Genomic DNA, 25,290 nt, shown 5'->3' with positions numbered 1-25,290 from the left:
GTCCCGTCCGCACGCGCGGCTGGCCGTCCGTCGTGGCGTGCGTGCGTGTCCCGTCCGCACGCGCGGCTGGCCGTCCGTCGTGGTGTGTGTGTGTGTGCGTGCGTGCGTGCGTGCGTGTCCCGTCCGCACGCGCGGCTGGCCGTCCGTCGTGGTGTGTGTGCGTGCGTGTCCCGTCCGCACGCGCGGCCGTCCGTCGTGGTGTGTGTGTCCCGTCCGCACGCGCGGCTGGCCGTCGTGGTGCGTGTCCGTCCGCACGCGCGGCTGGCGGTCGTGGTGCGTGCGCCCGTCCGTCCGTCCGTCCGTCGTGGTGTGTGTCCGTCTGCACACGCGGCCGTCCGTCCGTCGTGTGTCCATGTGTCCGTCCATCTGCAGGCGCGGCTGGCCGTCCTTCGTGTTGTATGTGTGTCCGTCTGCGTGTCCATCTGCACGCGCGGCTGGCCGTCCGTCGTGGTGTGTGTGTGTGTCCGTCTGCGTGTCCATCTGCACGCGCGGCTGGCCGTCCGTCGTGGTGTGTGTGCGCGTGCGTGCGTGCGTCCGTCCGTCCGTCCGCGTGTCCGTCCGTCTGCACGCGCGGCTGGCCGTCCGTCGTGGTGTGTGTGTGTCCGTCTGCACCCGTCTGCACGTGCGGCTGGCTGGCCGTCCGTCGTGGTGTGTGTGTGTCCGTCTGTCCGTCCGTCTGCACGCGCGGCTGGCCGTCGTGGTGTGTGTGTCCGTCCGCACGCGTGGCTGGCCGTCGTGGTGTGTGGGTGTGTGTCCGTTCAAACACGCGGCTGGCCGTCGTGGTGTGTGGGTGTGGGTCCGTCAGCATGCGCGGCTGGCCGTCCGTCCGTCCGTCGTGGTGTTTGTGTGTGTGTCCGTCTGCATGCGCGGCTGGCCGTCCGTTGTGGTGTTTGTGTGTGTGTCCGTCTGCACGTGCGGCCGGCCGTCGTGTGTGCGTGCGTGCCCGCCCGCCCGCCCGTCGTGGTGTGTGTGTCCGCGCCCGCACGGCTGGCTGGCTGGCCGTCGTGGTGCGCGTGGGGTTTAGGATTTCAACAGCTAAAGAAAGCTCTGGAGCGTCTCCAGGCGGCGCACATGCCGCGCATAATTGCCCTGCGCGCGCGGCTGGCCGTCCCTCGTGGTGTGTGTGTGTCCGTCTGCACGCGCGGCTGGCCGTCCGTCGTGGTGTGGGTGCGTCCGACTGCGCGCGCGGCTGGCCGTCCATCCGCGCGGCTGGCGTCATGGTGTGGGTGCGTCCACCCGCGCGCGCGGCTGGCCGTCCGTCGTGGTGTGGGTGCGTGTGTCCATGTGTCTGTCTGTCTCTGTCCGCACGGCTGGCCATCATAGTGTGTGTGTGCATGCGTCCGTCCGTCCGTCTGCACGCGCGGCTGGCCTTCGTGGTGTGTGTGTGTGTGTGTGTGTGTGTCCGTGTGTGTCCGTGTGTGTCCGTGTGTGTCCGTGTGTGTGTGCCCGCCCGTCCGTCCGTCCGTCGTGGTGTCTGTGTGTCCGCCCGTCCGTCCGTCGTGGTGTGGGTGTCTGTCCGTCGTGGTGTGGGTGTCTGTCCGTCCGCCCGTCCGTCCGTCCGTCGTGGTGTGGGTGTCTGTCCGTCCGCCCGGCTAGCCGTCCGTCGTGGTGTGGGTGTCTGTCCGTCCGCCCGGCTAGCCGTCCGTCGTGGTGTGGGTGTGTCCGCTAGCACGCGCGGCTGGCCGTCCGCCGTGGTGTGGGTGTTTCTGCACGTGCGAGCGGCTGGTCGTCCGTCGTGGTGTGGGTGGGTGTGTGTGTGTGTGTGTGTCCGCGCGGCTGGCCGTCGTAGGGTGGGTGTGTCCTCCGGCAAGCGCGGCTGGCCGTCGTGTGCGTGTCCGTGTGGCTGGCTGGCTGGCCGGCCGTCGTGGTGCGCGTGTGGATTAGGATTTCAGCAGCTAAAGAAAGCTCTGGAGCGTCTCCAGGCAGCGCACATGCCGCGCATAATTGCCCTTTCCAGAAGTAAGGCCAATATCTCTGGTGTGATTGTCAAGCTGCGGCTCTCCAGCTGTAGCATGGCTACAACTCCCAGCTGGAGAGTCAGAAATCTGGGCGATTACATAGCTTCACGTAGCTGTTCCTTTAAGATGGCAGCACAGTAATTAGTGTAAGGCGGGTGTCTTCCTGAACTCACACTTATGTGTAATTTACATGAGAAACTGGCGTAAATTATACCAGAGACGTACAGAAGATCAGATCCAGCATACATTTCTGCGTTGGCGCACATAAGATGCGCCTATTATATGGCAAAGTGTGCGCTGGGAGAAATATTAACCCCTTAGTGACCAAGCCTGTTTGCGCCTTAATGACCAGGCCAAATTTTGCAAATCTGACACGTATCACTTTAGCATGGAAAAACACCAGAAAGGTTTTGCATATCCAAGCGATTCTGACATTGTTTTTTCGCCACATGTTGTACTTCATTTAGGTGGAAAAAAAAGACCGATAGAATTTGTGTTTATTTATTAAAAGCGTCAAAATTGGGAACATTTTTATAAAAGTCATTTTTTCACATTTCCAACTGCAATATCTCAAATATGTGCAAACATAATATAGAAATTTTTGCTAAGATTTATATTTCCATCCCTTTACTTTATTTTGGGTGCACATTGGAAAAACTTTCGTTTTTTTTTTTTAACCATTTAGGAGACGTACAAATGTAACATTACTTTTCAGCATTTTGAGGAACACTTTGTTTTCCTACACCAATCCAAGATTGGAAAGGCTCATAGGAGTCAAAATGATAGATACCCCCACAAGTGACCCCATTTTAAAAACTACACCCCTTAACGTATTCACTGAGGGGTGTCATGAGTATTTTAACCCCACAGTTTTTTTTCAGGAGTCAATGCAATTTAGAAGAGGAAAACTAAAATTTCATATTTTTGTAAATATGTCATTTTAAAGACAGGACTTTTTTCTATAGTACACATGAAAATTAGGATTTGCACCCCAGAATGGATACCCCTGTTTGTCCCGTGCTCAGAAACATACCCATTGTGGCCCTAATCTTACGTCTGGATGCACAATGGGGCCCAAAATGAAAGGAGCAACCGGTGGCTTTCGGAACAGAAATTTTGCTTGAAGGAGATTTAGGCCCTATTGCACACTTGTAGAGCCCTTGAGTGACCAAAACGATGGAGAATGCCCACAAGTGACCCCATTTTGAAAAGTAGACCCCTTAACGAATTTATCTAGGGGTAAGATGACTTTTTTGACTTCACAGTTTTTGAATGAATCTAAGCCAAGCCAAAGGGAAAAAAATATGATTTTCATTTTTTTGGTAATTCTGTCATTTCAAAAGGAGTTTTTTTTATACCGCACATATATGAATGAAGACTTGCACCCCAAAATGGATACCCCTGTTTGTCCCGTGCTCAGAAACATACCCATTGTGGCCCTAGTATTACGTCTATATGCACAATGGGGCCCAAAATGAAAGGAGCAACCGGTGGCTTTCGGAACAGAAATTTTGCTTGATGGAGATTTAGTCCCCATTGCCCACTTGTAGAGCCATTCAGTGACCAAAACGATGGAGAACCCCCACAAGTGACCCCATTTTGAAAAGTAGACCCCCTAACAAATTTATCTAGGGGTATGATGACTTTTTTGACTTCACAGTTTTTGAATGAATGTAAGCCAAGCAGAAGGAAAAAATTATGATTTTCATTTTTTTGGCAATTGCGTCAATTTAAAAACTGTTTTTTTTGGACAATGTACATAGGAATGAAGACGTTCACCCCAAAATGGATACCCCCGTTTGTCCCGTGTTCAGAAACATACCCATTGTGGCCCTAATCTACTTAAAGGAAACATAGCTAGGCCTATAATGGAAGGAGCACCCATTGGATTTCAGGGTACAACGGAATAAATTCCAGGCCCCATTGCCCACTTGTAGACCCCTTGAGCAGCCAAAATGATGGAGAACCCCCACAAATGACCCCATTTTGAAAACTAGACCCCTTAACAAATTCATCTAGGGGTGTACTGCATATTTTGACCCCAAAGTATTTGAATGAAACTAAGCAAAGCAAAAGGAAAAAATTACGATTTTCATTTGTTTGGCAATTTTGTCAATTTAAAAACTGTTTTTATTGTACAGCACACATAGGAATGAAGACGTTCACCCCAAAATGGATACCCCTGTTTGTCCCGTGTTCAGAAACATATCCATTGTGGCCCTAATCTACTTACAGGACACATGGCTAGGCCCATAATGGAGGGAATGCCCGCTGGATTTCAGGGCAGAACTGAATAAATTCCAGGCCCCATTGCCCACTTATACAGAAAAAAAATTGACTCCCTAAAAATACCCCCCCCCGCCATCCTCATTTTTTTTGCATTCCCTAAATATTAGATAAAGGTAATAATATAAACTGCGTTTTATGTCCGAAGACAGGGGTAATTACGGAGGCTGCTTGGGATGGGCACATGGGGCAAGAAAACCGGGTATCCCCCCCCCCCATCTCATGTATTTTGGGGGGTATTTCTAACCTCAGCGGTGGGTATGGGGTGTAAAAAGTGGCGCTCTGTGAGTCTCTGTAAGCTTGATGAGGTGCGGCAGTCTCACAGAGAAGGCGCTCAACAAGCTGCTCCTGGAACTGCAGGAAGGCGAGCGTTCCCGGGGCTTCTTGTAAATTACGGATTACAGGCAGCGATCTGAATAACGCCGGGCTCACGTAGCCGTAGGCGGAATCTGCTTGCGGAGGCCCGCAGCGGATCCTGGCTGTGACCCTGCGTACGGCCGCGTAATGTACTGCCTATAACTGTCTACTCAAACAGGCGGTTTTTTGTTTATATTTCCCGTGCCGTCGCTTAGAGATGACCCAGGTACCCGCAGCCCGTACACAATGTGTTTGCACATGGGCTGCGAGTATATCCGCGGTCATAGAGCACAATGGGCTCTAGGTCGCGGATATTCGCAGTAAAATATAGCATGCTGTGTTCTGTTTCTGCGAGTGGATTACGTAATTCCGACCCGCTAATTGGGGGGAATTGTGTAATCCAATGCATGCGATTGATCCGTGGATTAACGCTGATCAAGCGCCTGCAGAACCCGTAATTCCTCTCCGGTCATGTGTGACCGGCCTAATGTTAGTTCGCTACTTTATCATGTGACCGGGGACCGCTCAACGAGGCCGCCGGTCACTGCTCCAAGCACTCAGCAACCGTTGGTCGCTGGGAGCAAGGAGATTTAAAATTTCCTGGGCTGCCCAGCTCCTGCGAATGTGTCCGGGATTTTGCCGGCGGGCACATACCCAGAAGCTGGCAGGATGCATGGAGGATAATCGCATCTGGATTCAAATGCGGAAGCCTCCGAGAAGATGTTTCATCTCCCCCCACCGATCGCATCGGTGAGGGGAGATGAAACTTCCACTTTTTTAAGAACTTTTACGTGATCGCCATTATGCATTGGATAACGGCGATCATGTGACCAGTAACCGCATACCGCGGCTCCCCGTGACATCTCTTGGCTACCTTTGGTAGCCAGCAGCAGGGAGATTTTAAATTTCTTGGGCAATCTTTCACTTTTGCGCATGCGTCCGCCATCATGCTGACGGGCGCATGCACAGAAGCTGGGGTAAGGTCCACGGATCAACATCCCACCAGGGAACAAATCCGGGACCTTGGGTACATAATTTCATCCCCCCTTACGGATACGATCCATAAGGGGAGATGAAACTTGAACTTTTTAAACTTTTTTTAACTTTTAACTTTTTTTTTTTTTACTTTTTAACTTTATATGATCACCGTTATCCGATGCATAACGGTGATCATATGACTGGAAACCGTATACAGCGGTCCCCAGTCATATCTCCCTGCACTCGGATATCTGTGACAGCTGGGTGCAGGGAGATTTTGAATTTGCCGGGCTCGCCGGCTTCTGCGCATGTGCGCCACATTGGCACATCGCAGAAGCCAGTGGGGGGTCCCGACACCGGCCGGAGGACATCGACGGACCTGAGATGAGTATTTTCACCTCCCCTCATGGATCCGATCCATGAGGGGAGGTGAAACTTTTCTTTTTTTACACTTTTTTTCACTTTTCCGCGATCGCCGTTATCCATTGGATAACGACGATCGCGGTACCGGGGACCGCTCACCGCAGTCCCCGCTGACATCTTCTGCCTCCCGGCTACCTACAGGAACCGGGAGCCAGGAGATTTTAAATTTCCCGCGCCGCCGGGCCTTCTGCGCATGCGGCTGACGTAATGCCGCCTGGCGCGCATGCGCAGAAGGACGGCTACGGGGCCCCGAAGCATGGGGACAGCGGGGAGCCGTGCCGCGGAGTAATTTCAGCTGCTCCGATGGATCCGATCCATCAGAGCAGCTGAATCTTTAACTTTTATTGCACTTTTATTTACTTTTTTGCGATCGGCGCTATCCATTGGATAGCGCTGATCGCAATGCCGGGGGGGGGGGGGGGGGGTCCGAACAGCCCGGGATGACAGCTCCATGCTGTCAGCTACCTGCGGACACCGACAGCATGGAGCTGTCACGTCCACAGCCCGAGGGGCTTTATTCTGTGCAGGACACATGTTTTTACGTCCTCAGAGAATAAAGCCCACTTCGGGAGGACGTAAAAACACTATGGGCTGGTCGTTAAGGCGCTCGGGTCGCGTCGCAGCGGGGTCAGGCTCGGCCGTCTGCAAGCGGCCTTAGTCTGCGGGTGTAAACAAGAATGTTTCTATTCACTAGCAGCAAGCAGACAACAGCATAATAGAGAGTTTCAGAACTTACTACTGTACAGCATACATTACATAAATTTGGAGAGTCCCTTCCCTCAGACCGCAAGTTTACGCCCTGACTGGGAAGGGGTTCCTGTGAATGGACTTAGACGAACGTCTTATAGATGGAACAGGCTTAGAAGCTGTGACTGACAACCAGCGTTCCGCTGAGAACACCAATCCCCGCTGTTAACCCCTTACATACCATGATGAATATTGATTGCGGGCACACCTTCCATGATGTATTCTGCCTGCCGCCATGTTATCGCGGAGGGGGGGGAATGATTTACCAAGCCAATTGGACACCAGACAATGGTGTATGGGTCTGCCGTGGCCGATGATCGCTGTGAATAGTGGTAATGCATTGAAGTACTGCAATGTATTATAGCATTACATGTTTAAGTCCCATACAGGGTCATAAAATAAACCCCCAATACTTTTTTTTGCGCACTTCCCCCTTTTCATAAACAATAAATAACCCATGTTTTGCATCGACCTGTGCAGTAAATTGAACGCTTTTTTATTTATTTATTTTTTTTTAAATCCTGCATAGCAAACACTAAAAAAGGGGAAAAATGTAGCCAAAAACTTTATTTTTTTAATTTCGCCTTCCTAAAAGCGCGATAAGTGATTTTTAAGAGACTTAAATAATCCAAAATGCCAACAAAAACTACAACTTGTTAGGAAAAAAGCAAGCCCTCACAGAGCGCCATCCGTGGCACAACCCTTTTAAGGGGTTAACCTGCTGTGACTCCATTTTCATGGTTACTTAGTGGTTTCTTGTCATTACGTGGACTGACCTCTTGATTCTCCTTTTATTCCTCTCACAGCAAATCATAAAGGAGGGGAGCGGCAGCGAGATCCCTATGATTGGCGACAAGGTCAGCGTGCATTACACGGGGTGGCTGCTCGATGGGACCAAGTTTGATTCTAGCAGAGACAGAAAAGACAAGTTCACCTTTGACCTTGGGAAAGGTTCGAAGAATTGGGTTTCTTATGTTTGTTGCTAATAGCGCCACCTAATGACTAAATGTGTAACGCCTGCTCCTCAATCAGGACTCTTTAATAGGAATCAGTCTTTACGACCAGATCTAAGATGCCTTTTTGGTGTGTGAATGCACCCTCCATTCCCCTTGTGGCTCCCCACGTTCAGCAGTGCCTGGGGAGGGGGGTCTCTAGCGCCTACTGGCGCTTCTGATTTTCAAAGGGCCATGCTGTGTTAATAAGACCCCACCATTCTTGGAGGAAGGGGGAGATGATGGGCTCCGGATACAAATTACGCACTAATCCAGAAAGTATACCTGTTTGATTTTCAGGTCAGGTGATAAAGGCATGGGACATCGCCGTGGCCACCATGAAAGTCGGAGAAGTTTGCCGGATAATCTGTAAACCAGAGTACGCATACGGCGCATCGGGGAGTCCACCCAAAATCCCTCCTAATGCTGTGCTGGTATTTGAGGTAATATGGTTCATCCCTGGTGGCCTAGGGTAGTGGTGGGGTTAATGCCAACATTCCTGATAGTATGGAGTGGTAGATAGGGACAGGCCAACCATCCCAGGTGGATTGGAAGTGGGGACGTCAGAACTTTCTGGGTGGTTTGGAGGGGGTTCATGTGCCTGCTCTCCTTGTGAGGGTTGGGGTCTGGAGGGGTAGGGACCAGCTCTCCTTGGGCTGGGGGGTCTGGAGGGGTGTGGACCAGCTCTCCTTGGGGTGGGGGGGTCTGGAGGGGTTTGGACCAGCTCTCCTTGGGGTGGGGGGGTCTGGAGGGGTTTGGACCAGCTCTCCTTGGGGTGGGGGGCCTGGAGGGGTTTGGACCAGCTCTCCTTGGGGTGGGGGGTCTGGAGGGGTTTGGACCAGCTCTCCTTGGGGTGGGGGGTCTGGAGGGGTTTGGACCAGCTCTCCTTGGGGTGGGGGGTCTGGAGGGGTTTGGACCAGCTCTCCTTGGGGTGGGGGGTCTGGAGGGATGTGGACCAGCTCTCCTTGGGGTGGGGGGTCTGGAGGGATGTGGACCAGCTCTCCTTGGGGTGGGGGGTTTGGAGGGGTGTGGACCAGCTCTCCTTGGGGTGGGGGGTTTGGAGGGGTGTGGACCAGCTCTTCATATAGTTTTGCAACCATTTTGTGTGCACACCCTCTAATCCGCTCTGTTTTACTCCTAGGTTGAGCTTTTTGACTTCCAAGGTGAAGATCTGTCGACAGACGAAGATGGAGGAATCATCCGTCGCATCAGAGTGAAGGGTGAAGGATACTCTAAACCCAACGAGGGCTCTGTGGTAGAATGTGAGTACCCTGTGCCATCCTGAAGGACACAATAGGAGAATCGAAGGACTGCTGGCAAATGCTAAATCCTGCCCATTAAGTGCTCTTACTGCATCATTGCTGTGTTCTCCTATTTTTCAGTACTGTTATTTTGTGGAAACCATCAGCAGGTTGGGCTGATGGTTTCCATTATGCATTATAACATTACCAAATCTTCCCATACAGTGTGGTTTCAGGGGTCTCACGACGGCCATGTGTTTGATGAGCGAGACCTGAGATTCGAGGTTGGAGAGGGAGAAGGTCTTGGAATCCCTCCAGGGGTGGAGACTGCGCTACAGCAAATGGAGAAAGGGGAGGAGGCTGTGCTTTATCTGAAACCTAAGTGAGTCTGTTTAAAGGACCAGTAGTTTTAGGCCTCATGTCCACGGGGAAAATCGGGCCCGCTACGGATTCTACATGTAGAATCTGCAGCGGGTCCCTCCTGCCCCGCGGACATGAGCGCTGAAAATAAGAATTTAAAAGAATTTACCTATCCGTAGCGGGCGGCGAAGCTCTGCTCTTCCTCACGGCCGGATGTTCTCTTTCGGCCGGCGGTTGAATTCCTTACGCCGGCGGCACGTCGCCGGCACGTCGTCGACGTGCCGCGCGCATGCGCCGGGCACATCCGCCGAGCCGAAGCAAGGGAGATGCGGCCGTGAGGGAGAGAAGAGCTTCCCGGTCCGCTGCGGGTGAGTAAATTCTTTAAATTCCTATTTTAGGTCTCCCGCGGATCCGGACGGCTTCCATAGGCTTCAATAGAAGCCCGCGGGAGCCGTCCCCGCGGGAGACCCGCATGAAAATGGAGCATGGTCCAGATTTTTTCATGCTCCATTTTTTTTAAAATGCCTTTTATTGACGATCCGCGGGTATTTATCTACCCGCGGGTGGTCAATGCATCCCTATGGGGTGCGGATCCGCGCGCGGGAGATCCGCTGCGGATTTTAAATCTCATTTTGCCCGTGGACATGAGCCCTTAAAGTCTGTGATATGAGGGGTGCCTGATAGCAGTCACAGGGAAATGTGCCAGGAGGTCCTCAGCACTGTAGATATGGGGGAAAGGAGGTTTCTCTTTTGTTCTCTGTTATCAGTGAGCATGGAGATATATTTTATTTATATAATGAAAACAGGTGCACTGTCCCTTTTAAATGTGTGTAATTGCTGTTTCCCCTACTTCACGTATTCTACACTTGCTCTCCAGATACGGCTTCAACAGCGCTGGTTACGAACCGTTTCATGTACCGCCCAACGCCGAGCTGCAGTACGAAATCAAACTTAAAAGCTTTGAAAAGGTTTGTAGTTAAGTTGGGGGTCTTTAAAGGGGTCTTTATTACAAAATGTGCCCCCCACCTGAGCAATACCAGATACAACCTACAGACAGGGGTGGCGTTGTTTCTGGAAGAAGCAGCCGTTTTTATGTAATTCTGAACAATCCTTTTTAACCACTTCGGGACCGCCAAACGCATACATGCCAATCAAGCCTGCCCGAGGCAGCATTAAAATCTCTGTATATTGCAGGATGTAGTAGAAGTGATCAAAAGATCACAAGTAGAGATGAGCGAACCTACTTGTTTTGAGTAATTACTCGATCAAGCACCGCGATTTTCGAGTACTTCCGTACTCGGGTGAAAAGATTCGGGGGCCGCCGGGGGGGGGGGGGGGGCGGAGGGAGGCGTGGCAGAGCGGGGGGTAGCAGCGGGGAACAGGGGGGAGCCCTCTCTCTCTCCCTCTCCCCCCCCCCCCCCCCACTCCCCGCTGCAACCCCCCACTCACCCACGGCGCCCCCCGAATCTTTTCGTCCGAGTACGGAAGTACTCGAAAATCGCGGTGCTCGGGCGAAAAAGGGGCGTGGCCGAGTACGCTCACTCGTCTCTAATCACAAGTTTAAGTCATCTGTTGGGAATAAAGAAAAATGTGCAGAAAGGTTTTATAAAGTTTAGCAGTTTGAAAGAAAATTAAAAAAGTGGAAAAAAAACTTTTTTTTTTTCTCATTAAAAAAAAAAAAAAAATCGAAACCGCTGAAAACCCCACATATTTCGTATCGCCCCGTACGTAGTAGTCTGAAATATTAAAATGTTACAATACTTATCCTGCGCGCTGATGGCCGTGAAAAAAGAAAAAAAACTGAATGCCAGAATTCGGGGAAAAAAAATTTTTTAGGAAAAAATCTATTTAAGTTTTAAAAACATTGAAAAGCATTCAAAAATATTATTTTGGTAATGACAAGCGCCCTTCTTACTGCACTGTGAACGCTGTATAAATTAGACCTAAATTAAAATGCCCCAATTGCACTTTTTTAAAATTTCTCCCCATTTAGCAATTTTATAAAGTTTTTTTTTTTTTTATACGATAGGATAAATGGCGCTGTTACAAAGTACAACGCAAAGAGAAAAAGCCCTCATACCACTATGAAAAATAAAAACGAAAGTTAAAAAAAAAATTCTCGGGTCCTGAAGAGGTTAAGTGGATCCACTTCTTTTCCTCAGGCCAAGGAATCCTGGGAGATGAACTCTGAGGAGAAGCTGGAGCAGGGGGCGCTGGTCAAGGAGCGAGGAACAGAATACTTCAAGGTAAGCCTGCTGTCATTGTACTGATATGTTGAGCAGCATGGTATCCTCTAGTTACATCTAGAGCTGCACTTACGGAATCTGACAGCCTGGTGTGGAGAGATCCGCCTACTTGCCATGTGACAACCATTATTACGTTTCACTCTGCTGCATTTCACTGTGGGAGATGTAGCATTTTCTCCAGCAGTTCTGCTCTAAGTGATGTTACTTAGCGTAGAATGAAAACTTTTTGCTTCTATTCCTTATGTTTCTCAACATCTCTGCTGGCTGTCAGTGAATATGAAGATTACAGACCCAGGACTTCTCACAGCTGAGGTTTTGTTACAGTGTATCCAGCCTGGATTCTAGAGTGATACAATGTTACAAACTCTCCGGACATAAAGGAGATTTGTGCGGCTCACAGAGGATTGTCCAGATGGGATTCAGTGTAACAAACCCTCAGCTGCAGTATGTTTACGCAGCGGAATTTTCCACATGAATAAAGCGCTGCGGAATAAGTTGGCGCTATACAAATAAAGATGATTATTACATGAATGCCACCTCTAAAAAACGCGGTTTTCAGCTTGGATTTAGCTCTGTCAATGGGAAAAATCTATGATGGAATTCCAACGCACCTGCGCGTCAAGAATTTAGATGACTTTGCACAGAAATACAATTTTTAGCCCTGTCACGTTTTTAATGCGGAATTACAATTTTCCTGGTTGGAATTCCGCACGCAGTTATTGCTCTTTTCTGCAGGAGTAAACCCGTGGTAGAAAGCTGCAGGCTAAGGGTATGGTTACATAGACAGAAATGCTGCAGAGTGTCCGCGTCCAAAACGGGGACACAATCCGTACCATCGGTGTGGATTTTGAATCTAAATAATCTGTGCCGCTGCAGCCAATTTCAGAAGGTACAAGGCTCACCTCCGAAGTCTTCGTTGTCAGCGCTTCCTTCGCCCGGTGGCATGTACTCAGCGCAGGGCCACTGTTTAAATAATGGCATTTGCGCATCAGCTAACTCTGTTTCGGATGCGGACATTTCCGCCCTGTGTAAACACACCCTCGACCGTCGTTGTTTAACCCCTTAACGACCAGCCCATAGTGTTTTTACGTCCTCCCGAAGTGGGCTCTATTCTCTGAGGACGTAAAAACATGCTTCCTGCAGAGAATAGTGCCCCTCGGGCTGTGGACGTGACAGCTCCATGCTGTCGGTGTCCGCAGGTAGCTGACAGCATGGAGCTGTCATCCCGGGCTGTTCGGAGCCCCCCCCCGGCATTGCGATCGGCGCTATGCAATGGATAGCGCCGATCGCAAAAAAAGTAAATAAAAGTACATAAAAGTTAAAGATTCAGCTGCTCTGATGGATCGGATCCATCGGAGCAGCTGAAATTACTCACCGAGGTCTGGCACGCTGCTCCCCGCTCTCCTGCCGCTCCGGGACCCGAAGTTGGTCTTCTGCGCATGCGCGCCAGGCGGCATTACGTCAGCCGCATGCGCAGAAGGCCCGGCGGCGCGGGAGATTTAAAATCTCCTGGCTCCCGGCTCCTGTAGGTAGCCGGGAGGCAGGAGATGTCAGCGGGGACTGCGGTGAGCGGTCCCCGGTACCGCGATCGCCGTTATCCAATGGTTAGCGGCGATCGCGAAAAAGTTAAAAAAAAGTTTTAAAAAAGTCAGTTTCACCTCCCCTCATGGATCGGATCCATGAGGGGAGGTGAAAATACTCACCCCCAGTCCTCAGCGGTGTCCCGATGTCCCGGGACCCGAATCCCCGTCTGCGCATGCGCGCCCGATGATTGACATCGGGCGCGTGCACAGACGGGCTCGAGCCCCGGGGAATTTAAAATCCCTCTGCTTCTGGCTGCCATGTGTAGCTAGGAGCAGAGAGATTATACCGGGGACATGATCACTGTCATCCAATGGATGACAGTGATCATGTAAAGTGAAAAAAAAGTGTAAAAAAGTAAAAAAAAAAAAAAGTAAAAAAAAGTTTTTAAAAGTTTAAAAAGCGTACGTTTCATCTCCCCTCATGGATCATATCCGTGAGGGAGGATGAAAGTACGTACCTAAGGCCCCCAGATTTATCCGTGGACCTTACCACAGCTTCTGCACACGCGCCCGTCGCCAAAATGGCGGGCGCATGCGCAAAAGCTGTGGATTGCCAGGATAATTTAAATTCTCCCTGCTCCTGGCTACAAAACGTAGCCAAGAGCATGGAGATTTAATGGGGGTCCGCGGTGAGCGGTTCCTGGTCACGTGTTCGCCATTATCCAATAATGGCGATCACGTAAAAGTTAAAAAAAAAATTTGAAGTTTCATCTCCCCTCACTGATGCGATTGGTGAGAGGAGATGAATCTTTTTACCGGAGGCCTGCGTATTTGAATCCCGACGCGATCTTCCTCCGTGGACCTTCCAGGATTCTGCACATGCGATTGCCGGCAAAAAGCCGGACACATGCGCAGGAGTCAGGGAGCCCAGGAAACTTAAAATCTCCTTGCTCCCAGCGACCAACGGTCACAGAGAGCCTGGAGCAGTGACCAGGGGCCTCGTTGAGCGGTCCCCGGTCACGTGATAAAAAGGTAGCGATCTACCTTAGGCCGGTCTCACATGACCGGATAGGAATGACGGATTCCGCATGCGTCTGATCCGTGGTAATACGCAGATCAATCGCATTGGATTACACAATTCCGCTCACATTAGCGGGTCAGAATTGCGTAATCCACTCGCAGAAAAGAGAACGCAGCAGGTTCTATTTTACTGCGGATATCGGCAACATAGAGCCCATTGTGCTCCATGGTCGCGGATATACCCGCAGTCCATACGCAACTACATTGTATACGGGCTGCGGGTACCCGCGTCATCGCTAAGCGATGGTGCGGGAAATACAAACAAAGGTGTACTGTGCATGACCGCCTGTGTGAGTAGGCAGTTATGCGCAGTACATTACGCAGCCGTACGCAGGGTCACAGCCGGGCTCACAGATGGGATCCGCTGTGGGCCTCCGCAAGCGGATTCCGCCTGCACCCGCGTGAGCCCGGCGTTATTCAGACCGCTACCTGTGATACGTATTTTACAAGAAGCCCCGGGAACGTTCGCCTTCCTGCAGTTCCAGGAGCACCTTGTTGAGCGCCTTCTGTGTGAGACCGCCGCACCTCATCAAGCTTACGGAGACTCACGGAACGCCACTTTTTACACCCCATACCCGCCACTGAGGTCATGAAATACCCCCAAAAAGCATGAGAGGAGGGGGGGGGGATACCCGGTTTTATTGCCCCATGGGCCCATTCCAACCAGCCTCCGTAATTACCCCTGTCTTCGGAAATACTACACAGTTCACATTTTTACTTTTATCTAAGATTTGCGAACGCCAAAAAGGGCGTGGAGGGGGAGGGGGGGAATTTTTAGGGAGTCAATCTTTATTCTGTACAAATAAGCAATGGGGCCTGGAATTTATTCAGTTGTGCCCTAAAATCCAACAGGTGTTCCGTCCTTTATAGGCCTTGCCATGCGTCCTGTAAGTAGATTAGGGCCACAATGGGTATGTTTCTGAACTCGGGACAAACGGGGGTATCCATTTTGGGGTGAACGTCTTCATTCCTATGTGCACTGTACAAAAAAACTGTTTTTTAATTGAAAAAATTGCCAAAAAAATTGAAAATCGTAACTTTTTCCTTCTGCTTTGCTTAGATTCATTCAAATACTGTGGGGTCAAAATACGCAGTACACCCCTAGATGAATTCGTTAAGGGGTCTAGTTTTCAAAATGGGGTCATTTGAGGGGGTTCTTTATAGTTTTGGCCGCTCAATGGCTCTATAAGTGGGCAATGGGGCCTGAAATTTATTCAGTGGTACCCTGAAATCCAACGGGTATTCCTTTCATTGTAGGCCTAGCCATGGGTCCTGTAAGTCTATTAGGGCCACAATGGGTATGTTTCTGAACACGGGACAAACAGGGGTATCCATTTTGGGGTGAAAGCCTTCATTTATATGTGTGCTGTACAAAAAAAACTGTTTTTAAATTGACACAATAGCCCAAAAAATGAAAATCCTATTTTTTTCCTTTTGCTTTGCTTGAATTTATTCAAAAACTGTGGGGTCAAAATATGCAGTACATCCCTAGATAAATTCGTTAAGGGGTCTAGTTTTCAAAATGGGGTCATTTGTGGGGGTTCTATATGGTTTTGGGCGCTCAAGAACTCTACAAGTGGGCAATGGGGCCTAAAAGGACTTCAAGCAAAATCTATTTTCTGAAAGCCACCGATTACTCCTTTTATTTTGGGCCCCGTTGTGCATGCGGACATAAGATTAGGGCCACAATGGGTATATTTCTGAAAACAGCACAAACAGGGGTATCCATTTTGGGGTGTAAGTCTTCCTTCATATGTGTGCTGTACAAAAAAAGCTGTTTTTAAAATGACAGAATTGCCAAAAAAACAAAAATCCAAATTTTGCTTGAATTTATTCAAAAACTGTGGGGTCAAAATGCGCAGTACACCCCTAGATAAATTCGTTAAGGAGTCTAGTTTTCAAAATGGGGTCATTTGTGGGGATTCTCTATGGTTTTGGGCGCTCAAGAACTCTACAAGTGGGCAATGGGGCCTAAAAGGACTTCAAGCAAAATTTGTGTTCCGAAAGCCACCGGTCGCTCCTTTCATTTTGGGCTCCGTTGTGTATCCAGACATAAGATTAGGGCCACAATGGGTATGTCTCTGAACACGGGACAAACAGGGGTATCCATTTTTGGGTGCAAGTCTTCCTTCATATGTGTGCTGTACAAAAAAAGCTGTTTTTAAAATGACAGAATTGCCGAAAAAACGAAAATCACAATTTTTTCCTTTTGCTTGGTTTGAATTCATTCAAAAACTGTGGGGTCAAAATATGCAGTACACCCCTAGATAAATTCCTTAAGGGGTCTAGTTTTCAAAATGGGGTCATTTGTGGGGGTTTTCTATGGTTTTGGGCGCTCAAGAACTCTACATGTGTGCTATGGGGCCTAAAAGGACTTCAAGCAAAATTTCTGTTTTGAAAGACACTGACTACTCCTTTCATTTTAGGCCCCGTTGTGGACTCAGATATAACAATAGGGCCACAATGGGTATATTTCTGAACACGGGAGAAATAGGGGTATCCATTTTGGGGTGTAAATCCTGATTTTCATGTAAACTATAGGAAAAAAATATGTCTTTAAAATGACACATTTGCAAAAATATGAAATTTTACTTTTTCTCCTCTAAATTGAATTAATTCCTGAAAAAAAACTGTGGGGTCAAAATACTCATGACACCCCTCAGTGAATACATTAAGGGGTGTAGTTTTTAAAATGAGGTCATTTGGGGGGGTATCTATTATTCTGACACTCACGAGCCTTTCCAATCTCGGCTTGGTATAGGAAAACAAAGTGTTCCTCAAAATGCTAAAAAGTAATGTTAAATTTGTACGTCTCCTAAATAGTTAAAAAAAAACGAAAGTTTTTCCAATGTGCGCCCAAAATAAAGTAAACGGGTGGAAATATAAATCTTAGCAAAAATTTCTATATTATGTTTGCACATATTTAAGATATTGCAGTTGGAAATGTGAAAAAATGATGATTTTTTTCAAAATTTTCCCAATTTTGGCGCTTTTAATAAATAAACACAATTTCTATCGGTCTATTTTTTCCGCCTAAATGAAGCACAACATGTGGCGAAAAAACAATGTCAGAATCGCTTGGATATGCAAAACCTTTCTGGTGTTTTTCCATGTTAAAGTGACACATGTCAGATTTGCAAAATTTGGCCTGGTCATTAAGGCGCAAACAGGCTTGGTCACTAAGGGGTTAAAGGCAGAAATCACATGAAAAAGTCTGCTGTGTGAGCGCCCCTAAGGCTAACCTCACACTGGCGAGCGTGTTGTAGGGCCGTGAATCCTGCCCCCATACCGCGTTGCCCACGATGTGAATTCCCCGAGGATGCCAGGCATTTTCATGGCAAAACAGCCTCACGTCACTTCAGGGAAGAAGCAATCCTCTGTTTTCACTGGCAGACCTCTCATGGCATGCACCTAGCACACGGTGCGATACTGCCGCCAGGGGAAATGAGGTTTCACTCTTGATGCAGATTCAGTGCCAAATCCACGTCAGAATTTCCATGTGTGGATTTACCCACGGAAAAGGGCCGACTCCATGTGCGGATCCACAGCCAGAATATTGTATCGCTGCAGCTCAACTACGGATGTTTAGAGGTGGAATCCAGGTGGAAGAATCTGTGTCAGATTTCACTGCGTAAACGTACTTTTAGGTGACAACTGGTGTTCATGCTGTAGATGGACTCATGATTGTTCCCATTTACTGCAGCAAGCAGAGCTCTTACAATGTTGAGGAAAGTCGTCAGATGTATTGACTTTATTTACGGCAGGTGGAATGTCCTTTAAATCGGGCCCCATAAGCAGAACTTCATGGCCGGCGGGGCCCGTCGGTCCCGGTGTCCGGTAACATTGTGCTCTGCCCCCTACAGGCCGGCCGCTACCGTCAGGCGGTCATTCAGTACAAGAAGATTATCCAGTGGTTGGAACACGAATCTGGGCTAGCAGAGGAGGAAACCGCCAAGTCCAAGTGTTTGCTGCTGGCTGCATCTCTCAACCTGGCCGCATGCTACCTGAAGCTGGGGGAGCATCGGCCGGCGCTGGACAACTGTCATAAGGTGAGGACTTCTTAACCTCTTTACTCCCCTGAACACAAATTTACGTTGTGAGGGGTGCGAGGTTTGTATAGAGCGGTATCGGGGTTGATTCCACTCACTGCACTGCAGGTGCCAGCTGTGAGCAGGAGAGGTTATAATTTTCAAAATCTCTTCTGGCTGTCAGTGAATTGAAACACTTATTCTATGTTGCTCCCTGACACTTAACTCTTTCCTCCCCATCAGGCTTTGGAATTTGACACCAACAATGAGAAGGGCCTGTTCCGCAGAGCTGAGGCTTACATGGGAGTGAACGAATTGGAGCTGGCCAAGGATGACTTGATGAAGGTGATCAATCTGTACCCGGGGAATAAGGCGGCACGGGCACAGCTAACGCAGTGCCAGCAGCGAATTCGAGATCAGCACCAGCGAGAGAAGAAGATCTATGCCAACATGTTCCAGCGGCTGGCCGAGAAGGAGGAGAAGGTGAGTGGTGTCACATACATGGTGACAGTCGGATCTGCGGGTGATTACAGTCACCCTCTGTATACAGCTTATCTCTCCCAGGGCATTGGCTCAGATCTTATGTTGGTGTAGGCTCAGAAATGAAGCCCGTGCTTTCATCCACAGTGAAAGACGACTGTGACTGACAGTGTTTCTCCCATTGTTATCCCATTACATGCCATGTTTTAATGTTGATTTCAACATGTAAAGGGCTGTGACATCATCACCCTCTGCTATGTAATTATGCAGGGTCGATGGGTTTCCATGGCAACCAGATGCCAGGCAATGGTGTCCAGGACTGCCATGGTGTATAATTGCTGCTATTTGCAATAATATAATGCACTACTTCTGTACTGCAATATATTATCTGTGCAACCATAGCATCACAGGTTCACGTCCCTTAGTTACATGAATAAAAAGTGTTTTTCCCACTTAAAATTTCTTTAATTATTTTAGAAAACCCGCACCTTTGGCCTTTTTGCATCTGTAGCGATCTGTACAACAAATTGCACATACTTTTTATCCTGCACAGCAAACTCTGTTATATATTACTAAAAAATGGAGCCAAAATACTATTTACTTTTTATTTTTTTTTGGAAGACAAAAAAAATGTGTAGTCAAAAAAAACATACCTAAAATGGTACCAGTCAAAACTACAGTTTGTCCTTTAAACAGCAAGCCCTCATTGAGCTCCCTACATGGAAAAGTTATGGGGCTTTTGAATTCAGTGATGCAAAAATAGAAAAAAAAAGTGTTTTTCTTTTTCTTTTTTTCTTCAAAAGAGTTTTTAGTGGGAAAAAACCTATTTAAAAAATAATTTATATATTTATATTGGTTTTGTAATCATACTGACCTGCTGAAAAAAACCTGTTATTTATGCTGCATGATTTACGCTGTAGAAATACATTATTTTTTCTTTTTTTTAAAAAAAAAAAAAACTATGGCAGAATTGGTGTTTTCTCTCTCTGCTCTCTAAAAACAAGCTTGATAGAAGTTCTACACTACATTATATGGACAAAAATTGTATCAATTTAAAACTACAGTTCACCACACAAAAAATATCCCTCATACTGTAAAATAAAATAAAAAATCAGTTCTCTTTTTAAAAAGTGGACATAAAAATCCCCCCCAAAAAAACTCGTTGTCTTTTTAGGTCCATAATTGGCCGCGTCACTAAGGGGGCAGAAATGTACCTAAAAATGTACTAAAGCGAATGTGGGTGGAATTTATGCCAATAAGAGCCTCAAGTGTGTTAGAAAGCTGAAAGTCTCTTCATCATTTTCACCGCAGGAATCTACAAAAGTTGCAAAGGAGCAACTGCCGTCCGACGATGTGGAAATGAGCGAGGAACCAGAAGGAAGGCAGCCGAGTGATGCATCGAGAACCGTGACCGGCGAAATGTAGCCAGCTGCCTTCATAGAGGGCGCTCTGTCTCTGCACCACATCGGTGTATAATGGGGGAAGACGTAGTGATCGTTTATTTCAGAGGAGGGTGCTGTTTTCTCTTCGGACTGTGCGTGGCGCTGCAGCCTCTGTACACTATTCTTCATTCCAGCCTCTTCGCTCATTGTATCTCAGGATTTCTACCGCCCCTGGACGCTCACACAGCAGGACCCCGCATGGGCGCAACCACAGGGGGTCCTCTGTGCCCGGTGGGTCTCGGGTTGAACGCTATTTCTTAACGCCCTCCCTGATTGGACTCTATTTGTTTTCTGTTGTCTTGTTAATCCATTGGCCCTGTGATGGGGCTCCGACTTGAATCTCGAGGCAGCAACTTGAGTGGGTTTTTTAATTTGCAGTATGTTGATTTTCTGTAAATGCTAATTAAACAATGAATGACCGTCTGAGCCTGGGGGCCGTCCTCTGACCGCAGGGGATTGTATATACAAGGCCAGCTATATAGACTAGCTCTTTATTAGAGCTCTCGGCCCTCTCACAATTGGTGCTTCCCTGTATGGAAATTCGCCCCGTGACCCCGGAGTGCGGCACAGAATCACATGACAAGTTCTCCGTGGATCGGTTTCAGTGTGAATACATATTAGATGGGAAAATTCAGGGATCTGAGTGATTTCCAATGTGGCCCGGTCATTGGTGCTAGACTAGGGGGGCGGAGGGGGTTCTCATGTAACCGTGTGTAGAGTATACTGAGAATGATGTTGATTTAGGAAAAACATCCAGCGCGAACAGGTCCTGTGCCCGCAACCAACTTGTAATTGAAAGGGGTCAGAGGAGGATGGGAAAAAGGGGTCAGCACTATCCATTGGAAATATATCCCAATAGAAATGTATAGGTGCACTTTAAACCATGGCTGCAATACACAGTAGACGCAGAAACCAAAAATGGCAACAGCACGCAAAATAAATTTACTATCGTAGGTATACATACCGTGTTTCCCCGATAGTAAGACACCCCCGATTGTAAGACGTATCGGGGGTGTCAGGGGGGTCGGCCAATGTAAGCCGTACCCCGAAAGTAAGACATACCGTAGAAAAAAAAAATCATTACTCACCTCCCCCGGCGTTCTGTCGCGCTCCGGCAGGATGTCGCTCGCTCCTCGTCCCCGGCGCAGCATTGCTTTCTGAATGCGGGGGCTTGAAATCCCCGCCTCCAGAAAGCTAATACACACGCCGTCAGCCAGTTACAGAATGGCTGTGATTGGCTGAAGGCGCACGTGGCTTCAGCCAATCACACTATTCAATGACATCATTGAATGGCTGTGATTGGCTGAAGGCGCACGTGGCTTCAGCCAATCACACCCATTCAATGATGTCATTGAATAGTGTGATTGGCTGAAGCCACGTGCGCCTTCAGCCAATCACAGCCATTCTGTAACTGGCTGACGGCGTGTGTATTAGCTTTCTGGAGGCGGGGATTTCAAGCCCCCGCATTCAGAAAGCAATGCTGCGTCGGGGACGAGGAGCGAGCGACATCCTGCCGGAGCGCGACAGAACGCCGGGGGAGGTGAGTAATGATTTTTTTTTATTATAAGACATACCCCGAAAGTAAGACATAGTCTGGCTTTTGGGGATAAAAAGAAAGTAAGACACTGTCTTACTTTCGGGGAAACACGGTAGCTATAATCTAACCACATTAAATAATGCAAGGTTCTTAGTATATAATTTGATCAAATTACATTGGCCCAACTACCAACGTCCAGGTGACCAAGCTCTAAGATGGGTCCTAACATTAATACCAGGTGGTGTATCTTAACCTGGGAAAGCTGAGTTCCTACCTCTATAAATGCTCCTTGCTTGGGGCTAAGCCTGCAAATAAAACCAGGGAGGGTAGGATACCATATAGATGTTCCAATAGGAGGGACAGGAGGTAAATGGGCGGCAGGTGTGCACGACCCAGTGAAGGCAGCCAAAACTTCACAATATTTGTATAGAAAGGGGGAAAGGGGTCAGCAATACCAAATGGAAATATATCCCAATAGAAATGTACTAAGAACCTTGCATTATTTAATGGGGTTAGATTATAGGTATGTATACCTCTGATAGTAAATTTATTTTGCGTGCTGTTGCCATTTTTGGTTTCTGCTTCTACTGTGTGTTGCAGCCATGGTTTAACATGCACCTATATATTTCTATTGGGATATATTTCCAATGGGTAGTGCTGACCCCTTTTTCCCTTTCTGTACAAATATTGTGAAGTTTTGGCTGCCTTCACTGGGTCGTGCACACCTGCCTCCTATTTACCTCCTGTCCCTCCTATTGGAACATCTATATGGTATCCTACCTTCCCTGGTTTTATTTGCAGGCTTAGTCCCAAGAGAGGAGCATTCTGAGAGGTAGGAACTCAGCTTTCCCAGGTTAAGATACACCACCTGGTATTAATGTTAGAACCCATCTGAGAGCTTGGTCACCTGGATGTTGGTAGATGGGCCAATGTAACATAGTAACATAGTATGTAAGGCCGAATGAAGACATTGTCCATCTAGTCCAGCCTGTCTATCCTACTGTGTTGATCCAGAGGAAGGCAAAAAACCCCAAGGCCAGAAGTCAATTGGCTCTTTTGGGGAAAAAATTCCTTCCCGACTCCCTAATGGCAATCAGACTGTTCCCTGGATCAACCCCTAATAGTTCCTACCTGCCTATATACCAGGATTGACACTTAAACTAAAATTTATATCCTGTAATATCCTTCTCCAGAAAGACATCAAGTCCCCTTTTAAACTTCTCTATGGATTTTGCCATCACCACTTCCTCCGGTAGAGAGTTCCACAGTCTAACTGCTTTTACAGTAAAGAACCCCTTTCTGTGTTGGTGATGAAACCTACTTTCCTCTAATCGTAGCGGATGTCCTCTTGTTACCGTCGTGGTCCTGGGTGTAAACAGATCGCGGGAGAGATCCATGTGTTGTCCCCTCATGTACTTATACATGGTTATTTGGTCGCCTCTTAACCTTCTTTTTTCTAGAGTAAATAGTCCCAATTTGGACAGCCTCTCTGGGTATTCCAGTCCCGTCATTCCATGTATTAGTTTAGTTGCTCTTCTTTGAACCCCCTCAAGCACTGTGACATCTTTCCTGAGCACCGGTGTCCAGAATTGTACGCAGTATTCCATGTGAGGTCTGACAAGTGCCTTATATAATGGAAGGATAATGTTCTCGTCCTTCGCCCCTATACCTCTTTTGATGCACCCCAAGACTTTATTTGCCTTTGCAGCAGCTGACTGGCATTGGTTACTCCAGTTTAGTCTATTATCCACTAGTACCCCCAGATCCTTTTCCATATCACTTTTCCCTAGTGGTACCCCATTAAGTGAATATTGGTGACATCCGTTCCTCCTGCCCATGTGCATAGTCTTACATTTTTCAACATTGAACTTCATTTGCCATTTTTCTGCCCAAGCCCCCAGCTTATCCAGGTCCGTTTGTAGCCACACATTGTCCTCCGTTGCATTAATTATATTGTATAATTTTGTGTCATCTGCAAATATTGATATTTTGCTGTGCAGCCCCTCTATCAGGTCATTGATAAATATGTTGAACAGAGTGGGGCCTAATACTGAACCCTGTGGCACCCCGCTAGCGACTGTGGTCCAATCAGAGTACGAACCATTTATTACCACCCTCTGCTTTCTATCGTTGAGCCAATTTTTTACCCACTTACACACGTTTTCGGCCAGTCCGAGCTGCCTCATTTTGTATATTAGCCTATTATGAGGCACGGTGTCAAAGGCTTTAGAGAAGTCCAGATATACAAGATCAATAGATTCTCCCTGGTCCAGCTTAGAGCTTACTTCATCGTAGAAACTGATCAGATTTGTCTGACATGAGCGACCCTTCATGAATCCATGTTGGTGAGGAGTTATTCCCTTAATCTCCTTGAGGTACTCATCGATTGCGTCTCTCAGAATCCCCTCGAAAATTTTTCCCGTTACTGAAGTGAGACTTACTGGCCTGTAGTTACCAGGCTCACTTTTGCTCCCTTTTTTGTAAATTGGGACCACGTTGGCAATGCGCCAGTCCAATGGTACTACTCCGGTCTTAATAGTGTCTAGAAATATTAGGTATAGCGGCCTAGCTATCTCGTCACTTAGTTCCTTTAGTATCCTTGGGTGTAATCCATCTGGGCCCGGTGATTTATCAATTTTAGTTTTCTTTAGACGCTTCCGCACCTCCTCCTGCGTTAGGTATGAGATATTTTGTGAGGGGTTCGTTTTATTCCCCTGCATCTCGTATGGCATTTCCTTTTCTTTGGTGAACACACTTGAGAAGAAACTGTTTAGTAGATTTGCTTTCCCTTCGTCATCATCAATGATTTCTCCTGCATTGTTTTTTAAAGGGCCAGCGCTCTCCCTGCAAATCCTTTTGCTGTTTATGTAGTTGAAAAATAGCTTCGGGTTGTTTCTGCTTTCTTTTGCGATCCGTCTTTCTGCTTCCTCCTTGGCAGTTTTGATCGTATCTTTGCATATTTTGTTTTTTTCCCTGTATGATTTTAGCGCTTCTTCGCTGCCTTGTTGCTTTAGTAGTTTGAACGCTTTCTTCTTTTCGTTTATTGCCCCTCGTACCGTCTTGTCGAGCCACATTGGTTTCCTTTTAGTTGAGTTTCTTTTATTTTTAAAGGGAATGAACTGCTCACATGAGGCGATTAGGATCCTTTTGAACTTTTCCCATTTTTCCTCCGTACTGATATTTTTGAGGATGTTGTCCCAATTAATGTTACCGATAGTAGTTCTAAGCTCATCAAATTTTGCTTTACTAAAGTTTAGTTTCTTTGTCACTCCCTGATAAGGCTTCCTATTGATTGACAGCTGGAAGTTGATTATATTGTGGTCGCTGTTCCCCAAGTGCCCCTCAACCTGCACCCCCTTTATACGTTCCGGTTTGTTAGTTAGCACTAGGTCCAGAATGGCTCTCCCTCTTGTTGGTTCCTGCACAAGTTGGTTCAGGTAATTGTCTTTAATTACTCTCAAGAACTTATCACCCCTGTGAGATTTGCAGGTTTCGTTCTCCCATGTTATATCTGGGTAATTAAAGTCCCCCATGATAATTACTTCGTTTCGTTTTGACACCTCTTCTATCTGCCTTAGTAGTAAGTCTTCAGTTTCTTCTGTTGCTTTTGGT

General features: G+C 47.8%; 1 protein-coding gene across 1 annotated transcript in view; it reads left to right on the top strand.

The window, feature by feature from the left end:
* Positions 1 to 20,564, top strand: part of FKBP4 (FKBP prolyl isomerase 4) — a 57,345-nt gene extending 36,781 nt beyond the window's left edge. The window contains exons 2-10 of the mRNA XM_066590906.1: positions 7,556 to 7,700; positions 8,042 to 8,184; positions 8,883 to 9,003; positions 9,208 to 9,364; positions 10,220 to 10,310; positions 11,505 to 11,588; positions 18,055 to 18,240; positions 18,463 to 18,702; positions 20,011 to 20,564. Coding sequence (XP_066447003.1) covers positions 7,556 to 7,700; positions 8,042 to 8,184; positions 8,883 to 9,003; positions 9,208 to 9,364; positions 10,220 to 10,310; positions 11,505 to 11,588; positions 18,055 to 18,240; positions 18,463 to 18,702; positions 20,011 to 20,124 — 1,281 coding nt within the window. The 3' untranslated portion in view covers positions 20,125 to 20,564. The remainder of the gene's footprint in view (positions 1 to 7,555; positions 7,701 to 8,041; positions 8,185 to 8,882; positions 9,004 to 9,207; positions 9,365 to 10,219; positions 10,311 to 11,504; positions 11,589 to 18,054; positions 18,241 to 18,462; positions 18,703 to 20,010) is intronic.
* The last annotated feature ends 4,726 nt before the right edge of the window (positions 20,565 to 25,290 follow it).

Source organism: Eleutherodactylus coqui, chromosome 2, assembly GCF_035609145.1.
Source record: "Eleutherodactylus coqui strain aEleCoq1 chromosome 2, aEleCoq1.hap1, whole genome shotgun sequence".
Lineage (NCBI taxonomy): Eukaryota > Metazoa > Chordata > Amphibia > Anura > Eleutherodactylidae > Eleutherodactylus > Eleutherodactylus coqui.
Note: the sequence above shows the minus strand (reverse complement) of the source record. Positions and strands in the feature narration are given on the sequence as shown.